Raw genomic sequence first — 9906 nt, forward strand, 5'->3', positions numbered from 1 at the left:
GCTGGGCAAGTTCAGGCGCCGCCTGCCAATCCACCCACCATTCGACCAGAACCCTGTCTTGCCCGAGTGTGCCCATCAAGTGGAGAAGACGAAAAAGCATGCGAAGTCATACGTGACTCGTCGCGGAGCAGACTGGGAGAAAGCGAATATCGACGAAGCCGGTGAACCGCATTGCGAATGGCAAGATAAAAAGACCGGACAGAGTCGTCCTCGCGGATCGGATGCTCAACTGACGAGGAACCTGTTGTTCGACGGTCCGTCGATTGCTGTTCGTTGTACAGAATACCGCGCCGTCATGCCTTGACGTGACTGTGTGGCTAAGGTCAGCTGGCTTCCCACACGTCCGCCTAGTGCAGGGGACTGCAGGCCGCTTGTTCGGTGCTAGTCCTAAACAGGAAGAAAAGCTGCCAAGGATCCCAGGGGCACAGAGGGCGTGCCGCTGCTCTGGCCAGCTTTAACCGGGCTGTACGATTTACACATATGTCGTAATACCTTGCAGGACACCAGCAGAAACAGGTCCCCCATGCGGAAAAGGTTCCTGTGTTTTCAGAGGGGACAGGAGGATCCCTCGCATGGCACCCCTTGTTCTGGTCACAAAGCGCGAAGGTAAAGGCAACAGTTGACAATCTTTGTGTTTTGCAAATCAGTGGGCATGACGTTAGGTTTGGGCAGCGTGACGGTGGATCGAACGTCCCGATACTTGCATGACACTGGTAATGTGTCTGTACAGAACTTAGACGACGAGATGTGCTCCGTTTCCTCCAGAAGACAAGCAAAACACTGCCTCGTTCGTCGCAAGTTACCCGCTGGTGCAAGGTGCACGCATAACTAACACAGATCTCGGCGTTTTGTCCACGAAACAACAAGCAGGTAAGATACTCAGCCTCATTCTGGGACTCTCTCAGCCAGTCTCATATTGCTGCCTTTTCTTTTTCCTTTTGTACCTTTCTTATTCTTCTATTCCAGAACTCAGAGAAAACGAGTCTCGCCGCATTGCTGGCTGCGGAGTCAGTGACTTTGAGGTGCTGTTGCGAGCCAATGGGAAGTTTGGTGGGCACATCCCCGTTTAGCCTTTTGCTACCCCTTTTCGTCCGGTGCATGCCCCCTTTTGTTTTGCCGCGATCGCTGTGCGTTTTCTGGTACTGATTGCCCACAAACTATGCAATACTCACGCACGCCACGATAAGGGGAAGAACAAAAATAAAGAAATAATGGGACGAAACAACACAAAAGCCGCACCGCCCAACATCACCCAGGACAATGTCCTGACGAACGTCATGTGCTGAACATAGCTTGGCCTGTTCGTCCCTCCTTGATTCGCCATTCGTTCCTCACGACTCTGCATCCCAAAGGTGCACAGGAGAAGTGGGTGTGAAGGGATGGTATGCTGACCACACCAACTCTACCCGTCTCACCAACCAGAAAGCAAGAAAGGACGGCCCAACGTTGCAGCAGATGGTGTGGTAGGGCCAGTCGGCGGTCAGGTAAAAGCGACGACAGGCGGGTACTTTGGACTGAAGAGCACAAAATACAATGCACGCGCCTCAGTGCAGGCACGACCAACACGACGCGCCACAGGACAGAGCACAGGAACAAGAGTTACAAGACTGACCACAAAACAAGGCCAGCCGAGGGCCCAGTCAAAATGCGAGTTTGGAGGGCCGCTGTCTGACAAGGAACGGAAACCAGGATTTGCTTGTGCAGCCTTGACGACAGGTGCTTGGTGATGGAGACAGTTGGTTGGTCGGAATTTACGCCGTAGGAACGGCCAATGCAGGTACACAAAACGGCGGAGAACACGAACGAACCAGAATCGAGACAGAACCAAGAAAACGAAACTCACAGAGTGATGCCCCTGTCCTACTCCGGTGGGTATTTTGGGTGGCAAACCCTTCTATGCTCGCTGAAGTGGCACGGCTGTCGGTCTGTTGAAAGGCGCCCAGCTCCTGTCGGGTGAGCGTCTGATCCGTTTTGTAGGGAGCAGGGCTTTGGAGCCTTTCCTTTTACGGAAAGGTCTGGGCAACATTCGATTCCCACCAAGGACGCGACCGACCGAACGTTGGCCACTATCTAGTAGCGCTGTTCGTTAGCCAGGAACAGAACGGAACCTTTGTCGTTGACTGAGGAGCACCACCACTGAGAGTCTGTGCAGATGGTGCGGGACGCACAGCGAGCTGCTTCTGGGCGAGACGACTTCTTGCCGCCGTTGACGCTGGCCACTGACTCCGTTTTGAATCTTCAACACCGCTGTTTGCACACGCTTCTCGTACCGGGTAACGATGTACGGAGCGCGGAATATGGCTCCGTATTCCCACCCACTCATGCAGCAGGAATTGCCTACTGCAGGAACGACGCAGGAACACAAGTGGTGTCTAGTACAACGCGTTGCAGACGGTCTGCACGTTGCTGCACCTGACAGGAGTCTGCGTCTCACGGACATCTCACACCTCTGCTGGGGGGTGAATAGACTGCCGCCAAGCCAGGGCCAAACAAGCACAGGTGTGGAAAGGGCGACTGCAGAAAGCCGTGCCAACAACTACAACGTCGGTGATAGTGCGGGACAAGGGGAAAGGAGCAGGGCGAGACAGAGACAGAAATAGGAACACGGCAGTAGATGCCTGGCCTGCTGGTTCGACCCACCAACGAGCACCGCTGCTTGTCGTGTTCCTGTTTCTTTGTGGGATGGAGAAAAGGAGAGTGTTTGGGCAAGCCTCAGCGTCAGACAAGGCTCAGTTTCGTGAACTGTTTGTTTTCTCTCTTCGTTTCCTTCGTCCGACATCTTGGACGATCATGACCCCGTCACTGCTGCCTGTCAGCGCGATGGAATACTTTCTCTGGCTCACGGTCGCACTTGAGCACGACGTCTTAAATCTTTCCTAGTGGAAATCTGCTTTGCCTTTCCGTGCTGCTTTCGTGTTCGATGCAACGCATCTGGTGGAGGTGTCTGTCCAGTGGGAGCCGCCCTTTCGAACGACCGGCCCACTTTCTCCGTCTTTTCCCTTTTCCCCTTTTCCCTTTTGCCTGTCCACCCCCTCGACCAAGACCAGCGCTCACACGCCCCCACCCCCCAAGATCCCATCCCTCCCTTCGACTTGTGTCTGCCAGTCTGAAGGTTGGTCGGCTCTTTTGCTGGCTCCTATTCTCTGTCGACAGTCGACCAGGCTGGTTGTTTGCTGGGACCCCCCCTTCAGGGTTTTCGTTTTTGTGGCGCCCCGTTTCCCTTATCCCATCCCTATCCTTTTCGTCTCTCTTCTCCTTCTTGTCTTTTCCTTTCCCTTTTTTCTCTTTCTTTCTTCTTCCCCTCTCCTTTCCTCATCCATCGTGGTCGTTCCTGTCGACATATCTCTCTCACTCTCTTTGTTGTGTCTTTCTTTTCTTGCTTTTCTTTTCGTTCGCTCATTTATCACACATTCATTTGTTCTCACCACAGTCGTTCTCTTATATGTAAATCCCATCGTTTTTTTTCAGCCCAGGACTCTCGCTTGACCCCCCATCCATCCGCTCATTTCGGCATCTATTCCACTACATTCTTTCGGCTTGAGATCCAACTTTATTTCGTCCACCACCTCTCTTTTTGGTGAACGGCCTTTTCTTCTAGCAGTTACTTGTGCTATCGATCTATTCTTTATCATAAGAGATTTCTATCTCGTCCTCAAAACACTTCCCCAGTTCCATCACCAACTCGGGAGGAAACAGGACCACACTCATTTGCAACATTTTGTTAACTATTGTCGGCGCTCTTTTCTTGCTTCGACATTCCGGTATCCAATCGACCAATCCCTATCTACACGAAAGACACATCGAACTCTCCTCAACCTATCATTTGCCTCCCCCCCGACGTCGTGTTCTGCCAAGCAAATCCAACTTTCGCTGCAGAGATACACGCAACCAAGTCAAACGTCCCTCGTTCTCGACAACCCACCGCCTAATCAAGGAGCTTTTCGCCTCTCCTTTGCTTTCGACGACGCGTACACCATCTTGGCAATTTGATTAACTACGAAAGACAAAAGACCCTGATCTGCCAGCTTCCACCACAGTCTCCCGAAATGGCGACTGACATCAAGGTTGAGATGCCGGTGCATCCAGGCATGATGATGCCTCTGTCTGTGGGCCATGACATGGGCCAGTCTGCCCCGATGCAACCCCCTATGAACATGAACCTCAAGGTTTCTACGCCTAACCAGTCCTCCTGCGCCGCGCCCATGCCAACTCCCAACTCTGCCATCACGACCAAGAGCTCTCAGACTCCTTCGCCGTCGGCATCCGCAACCAGCCAAAGCGCCTCTTCTTCGAAACGTCCTGCTCGCAAGAGCACGCTGACGCAGCAGCAGAAGAACCAGAAGCGGCAGCGGGCTACTCAAGATCAGCTGACGACGCTGGAGTTGGAATTTAACAAGAATCCCACCCCCAACGCCGAGACGCGGAACGCGATCGCGGAGCAGATCAACATGACCGAAAGGTCTGTCCAGATCTGGTTCCAGAACCGGTACGTTGACAGCAGTCTACCACGCATTTCCTAAGCCAATGATCAATCCGGAGCATACCGCTAACTAGTCAACACAGCCGTGCTAAGATCAAGTTGCTCGCGAAGAAGAGCATCGAGACTGGCGAGGACATTGATCTCATTCCCGAGTCGATGCGTGCTTATCTGGCCATGCAGGCTGCCGAGAGCGGCAAGGGCCTCGGTGGTGCTTTCTACGGCCGCACCGGCCTGATGGGCTATGGTCCCGGTATGCTCCTTGGTGGGGAGCACGCTAACCAGGGCAAACTTTGTATGTTGACTTTTTTTTTAACGCTACCCCTATTTTTAACGCGCGACGGTGTTCTAACACTTGACGTCTCGCTTCAGTGATCCACCATCTCACATGCCGGTCTCTGAGCATTGGCAAGTGGGTTCGCGTTGGTCAGAACACCATGGACCTGATCATCTTCTACTCTCCCCACAACGGCACTATGACGTACTACATCAACAATGAGAACGCCGGCTACAAGATCGAGTACCCGTTTTCGTACATCAAGCATATCTACCTTGACCAGGAGGAGGACCCAAACAAGTCCGGCGGTATCGTCATCGAGCTGAATCAGCCGCCCACCTTTATGATGGACTGCACCCCGAACGGCAGCGGCTTTAGTGTCTGCGGTGACTTCACCGAGAACCAGCAGGCGTCCCAGTGCCTTGTGCATCAGCTCGGCGGCAACCCCAAGGTTCTGAGTGGCCAGTTGGCCAAGCTCATCTCGCTCGAGACCTTTATGACCCGCCACAGCCCTCATAACCCTCACAACATTGCTGCCGCTGCTGCTGCCGCCGCTGCGTCTGCTGCCGCCACGACACCCGGTGGCCCCATTGTTCCCCTCGTCGCTCCCATCCCGCTGGACGCGGCCGCTCACAACCTGTCCGTCTCGGCACCCGTCTCGCCCACCGGGCGTCCGTCATCGCAGCCCAACTTCCTGCAGCCCCATGTGGGCGTGTTCCAGGAGTCGCAATGGGGCATCAACGCCATGCACTCTGCTGGTGGCATGCGGTCGGGCCCCGGTCACAAACGGCAGCGGTCTCGGTCGGTTCCCATGGCTATTGACTTCTCAATGCTGCAGGCCCCGATGCCGTCGTTCTACATCCAGCATCCCGGCGAGACGCAGCCGCAGCCGCACAGCCCCAGCATTTATGCGCCCGTGCCGCAGAACCCCAACGGCCTGAGCCCTGCGGGCTCCAACCTGCGGATCGACACGCAGGCCGGCTTCGGCCTCGACATGCGCCAGTACCCCATGTCGGCCACGACAGCGCCCTCGCCTTCCGAATACGGCTCAAGCCCCAACTTTTTCGCTCCGCCGGGTGGTGACAACGCTGGCCTGCCAGCCTCGAGCTACAACACGCCGTACGGCACCACTTTCCTGTCGCCCATGATGGGCGCCCAGAGCATGGTTCCGCCGCCGTCGGTGTCACCGCTGTCCTTTGCTGGCCGTTCCGATCCTGCTATTGTCGACCAGTCACCGCCTATGACGATGATGGGCCGCAGCGCATCGGCTGACATCTACCACCCGCTGAACGGCGGTGGCGACTCTTCGGCCATTTCGGACGACGGAGGCAACCTCAACGACATGTACTCGAAGCACTCGATCAACCTCCCGCTGCACCCGCATTCGCCCGGCCAGTATACGGACAACCAAGCCGAGCTGGATATGAGCCAGCTTGTGCAATTTGACCCAGTTGACGCCGCCAGTCTGTCTCCCGAGAGCCTGCCTCCTCATTCGGCAGCAGCATGAGAAACGAACGCCATGATTCACAAGTTTTGGGTGAATTATCGACCTTTGTTTCAGCTACTGTGGGAGACATCCTACCTAATATACTTGGCAGCGTTTTCTGTTTTCTTATTGCATACTGCTTCTTTTTCAGCTTCGTTTACGTTCATATACCCGCAGGTTGCGTATTTGTTCGTCTCTTGTCGAGACCGGCGTTTTATTGTTGCTCTCTCTTCGCCCCTACCGCCCAATCATCAACCACTCTATTATTATTACGTTTTGTCCTCTTGCTCTGTTCCCCAAGGCAGACGATTGGCAAGACAAGTCATTCCTTTTGACCAAACTATTTCCTATCTTATCATTTTTCTTTGTCCGCCACGAATCTGCATGACGATAACCTACATTCGGATCTCGATCATGCATGTCTGGGCACAGCGATCGTACATATACTTTTTTTTTTAGCTTTATTTCTTTTTCTGTTTTGGTTTCTTTTCCCCTCGCTCTTACCCTTCTCATCCGTTTTTGACCGCTCCGCCTGCATATTTCTGTTCGTCTATTTTTGATTTAATAGGGTTTCTATACCTACAGTGTCCTTTTGACTATTCGATTTTTTTTGATTTTTTTTTTTTTTTTTTTTTTTTTTTTTTTTTTTTTGGGCTTGGAGTTCTCTAATGTCCCTTGAACGTCCTAAGCCAGAACTTTCCGGTTGGCGCACCACTTAATACCCGATGAGATGGCTGTTGACCATCGCCATTGGCCGGCATTTTTTTTTTATTCCTCGATTTTCGTTCTGCTGTTTGGAAGAATAGCAGGACGAGGGGAATGTGTGAATTGGGGCGGGGAGATGGGTATCATGGAAGGATGGAGAAAAATGGCCCAGGTGGCTCGGGTTTTTTACTGTTGAGGTATTGCTTGTTTTAATATTACCGCTCTTGGATGTTTACTGTTTTCTATTTCCCCAAGGGAACGACACATTGGAGCCAAGACGTATCTTTTGCCTTGTGTCTTTTGTTTCCCATTTTTCTTCATTCTTCTTTTGTGTGTATCTCAGCGAACTGTTTTGTGAAGGAGTTTGGTTTTTGGTTTGTTACACATTTTGTTTATCCTGCTAGTTATCCTGGATGTTCTTTTACCTAGTACGATACAAAAGTTTTAAATGGCCTGTCCTCTGTTTTGTAGATTGCGATACAGATGTTGCTTTTAGCAAGAGCGTATCCAACGACGAACGCTCTTGTTTCAACTATGAATAGGGGCACACGTATGAAGTGCATTCTAGGCCATTCGCGTATTAATACTTTGTATAAAGACACGCCGCGGCTACCTTTCTTAATATCACGGCACAAAAAAACGGCACGGCCTCGCTTCCCTAAATTCGATCATTGGCGTGGTGTGTTTGCATATCATATAAATCATACGCCGCAATATTTTATGTATTTTGCGCTGGTATTTTGGCCGTTCCGTAGTCATAATGGAGGCAGGGCGATGCTTTGCCCCATGTCCACAGCCGCGTCAATATCTGGTGTGGCATATGACACGGACGCCCCGGACTGTTGGCACTATGTGAAGCACTCTATCTGGTAACATTGGACACAGGGACGGCACAGCACAAATGCAGCCCTTGGGCTTTGTGGAGAAAGGGCAATATTCTAGAAACGCAAAAGAATGGCGAAATGAAGGGACCTGGATAAATGCCGTCCAACGGACAATTGCAATGGTGCTTTGTGCTGCCGCTACGCACTCGTGGCACTCTTCCATTCCGCATAAATGAGTCTGCGCGGTTGGCCGGCGTTTTTGTATGTCGACTTCACATTGCCTTGCAAAATCCGTAGATGACGAGAAATGGTCATTGCGTTGTCCTTTTTTTGCTCGACGCTTTTTTGGCCCCGTTTCTGGTCCCTTCAGATGAGATCCCTGGAGATTTGTACATTTTCTTATGCCATGGAGCAGCCTAGCAAATGTGACGTTTATACGGCCGCCTCCATTGTACCGTCTGAGTGCAGGTTTTATTGCGAACAGCCTCTTTTTGCCTCTCTATCTCCCTCTCTTTCTGCACTTGTTCGCCTACAATTTGCTGGTCGCTGATCGCCTGTTTCTATTTTGGTCTCGTTGCCACGCCGAACCTTTTGCTACTTTAGTGCCTTGTGGCTGCTTTTTTCTGTCATTCTGTCGATGTTCTCTTGCCTCACTTTGGCGCAGTGGAGGCCTTTCGTGTGGAGTGGAGTCCGCACAGTGCAAAACAAGTTGTGGGTTGAGAAACGACATGCCTGGCTATATAAGATCTAAACCACCTCAGTCTTTCAACAATCAGCAAGGGCGTGTGGTTTAGGGGTATAACGTTCGCTTCGCATGGTTTAGTGGTATAAGCACTACGGCCTTCGAATCTGCGAAAGGTCCTGGGTTCGATTCCCAGCCCGTCCATTTTTTTCATGTTGACTTTTAGTAGTCTCGCTTTCTTTTTTTTTTGTTTCGTCTTTTATTTTATTTTATTATTTTATTTCATTTTTTTTTTTCAATGTGACTAGGTATTTGCTTACGTTTGCAATTTTATTAACCCATAAAATGCGTGTTCTTTGTTGATCTAAACTGTCTTCATTCCTCGCAGCCATCCCTGCAGATCTTGGTTCTGGTTCAATGAATTGTGATGCAACGCTGATGACGTCGCTTTGGCTGGAGTAGGAGTTTTCACTTTTGCTTCCAGCTCCGGACCAAGTCATGGTAGTTTTGTGACGGTTCCTTGGCTGGTTTGATAGACACGAGCTGGGAATACTGTTGATGATGCTTCGCTAGGCAGCGACATTTCGGCGTGGCTTTGTAACGTTTGTTTGAGGCGAACGACAGCTTACGGCGTACGGAGTACCTGCCAGCTGTACCGAAGATCTATTTTTGTAAATGTCAGCTCGGCCATATTGCCCATTGATAACTGGCATAGCTCGCGAACGGGCGCAGACTCTGTGCCGTGCTGTAGGATACGCCCGTATGGATGAGCACGGACATGAAAGAGTCATGTATCCAGAAGCTTTGGAAGGGCCCGACCATGCTGCGCCGCCTCATTTTTTGAGAACCACTGCAGGACGAACATGCAAACACGACAGGCAGAAGTGGAACCGTCGAATGAAACATCGTGAACAGGATTTACGAATGTGCCGCCACAACAAGGTAATCAATAGAGGTTTCCTCATAAGCCAACAGGCATAGTGCCGGGAAGCTACATTATAATTTAGAACGGAACAAAAGATTACAAGTTTCTGTAACATGTCATCTCGGTAAAAAAAGCGCAAAAAAGAAATAAAAGTAAGAAACGACATACGAACGCGCCTAAAAACGCAAGGTTCTACACATTTTCTGCACCGCCTTACCAATCCAACCGTCCTACACACCTCCGTCTCAAGCTCGTTGCCGGCCGATGGGTTGTCGCGCCCTGAGGTCTCTTGGCATCGGCAGTCTTTCGGGCCGCACTGCGGATAGACCAATCGGCGTGTTGAGCCTCAATTGAAAGTCCGTCTGTGCCGGAATCGCACTGCGGACGGCGATTTTGACAGTGTAATTCACTTCCGATGTCCATCTTCGGACACCAAGATTAACCAAAAAAAGCAACGCGGAACAGGATATGCACCGCGTCGTCTGGTCTGCGTTCTTGGCAAATCTCCCTAAGCAAGATGGACCAAATTT

The 9906-nt window shown here is 51.5% G+C and overlaps 1 protein-coding gene and 1 non-coding gene across 2 annotated transcripts; both read left to right on the top strand.

Annotated features, from left to right (window-relative positions):
• Positions 1-4046: 4046 nt before the first annotated feature.
• Positions 4047-6261, top strand: SPBR_02439 (uncharacterized protein; the record flags this gene model as incomplete). The annotated part of the gene is made up of 3 exons (XM_040760742.1): positions 4047-4486; positions 4564-4772; positions 4850-6261. The coding sequence occupies 3 exons, from the start codon at positions 4047-4049 to the stop codon at positions 6259-6261; spliced, it is 2061 nt and encodes a 686-aa protein (XP_040620841.1).
• Positions 6262-8548: 2287 nt separating this feature from the next.
• Positions 8549-8655, top strand: SPBR_09497. Its single transcript has one exon. It is a non-coding gene; the product is annotated as a tRNA-Ala (tRNA).
• The last annotated feature ends 1251 nt before the right edge of the window (positions 8656-9906 follow it).

This window comes from Sporothrix brasiliensis, assembly GCF_000820605.1.
Source record: "Sporothrix brasiliensis 5110 chromosome Unknown Cont17, whole genome shotgun sequence".
NCBI classification, from domain to species: Eukaryota; Fungi; Ascomycota; class Sordariomycetes; order Ophiostomatales; family Ophiostomataceae; genus Sporothrix; species Sporothrix brasiliensis.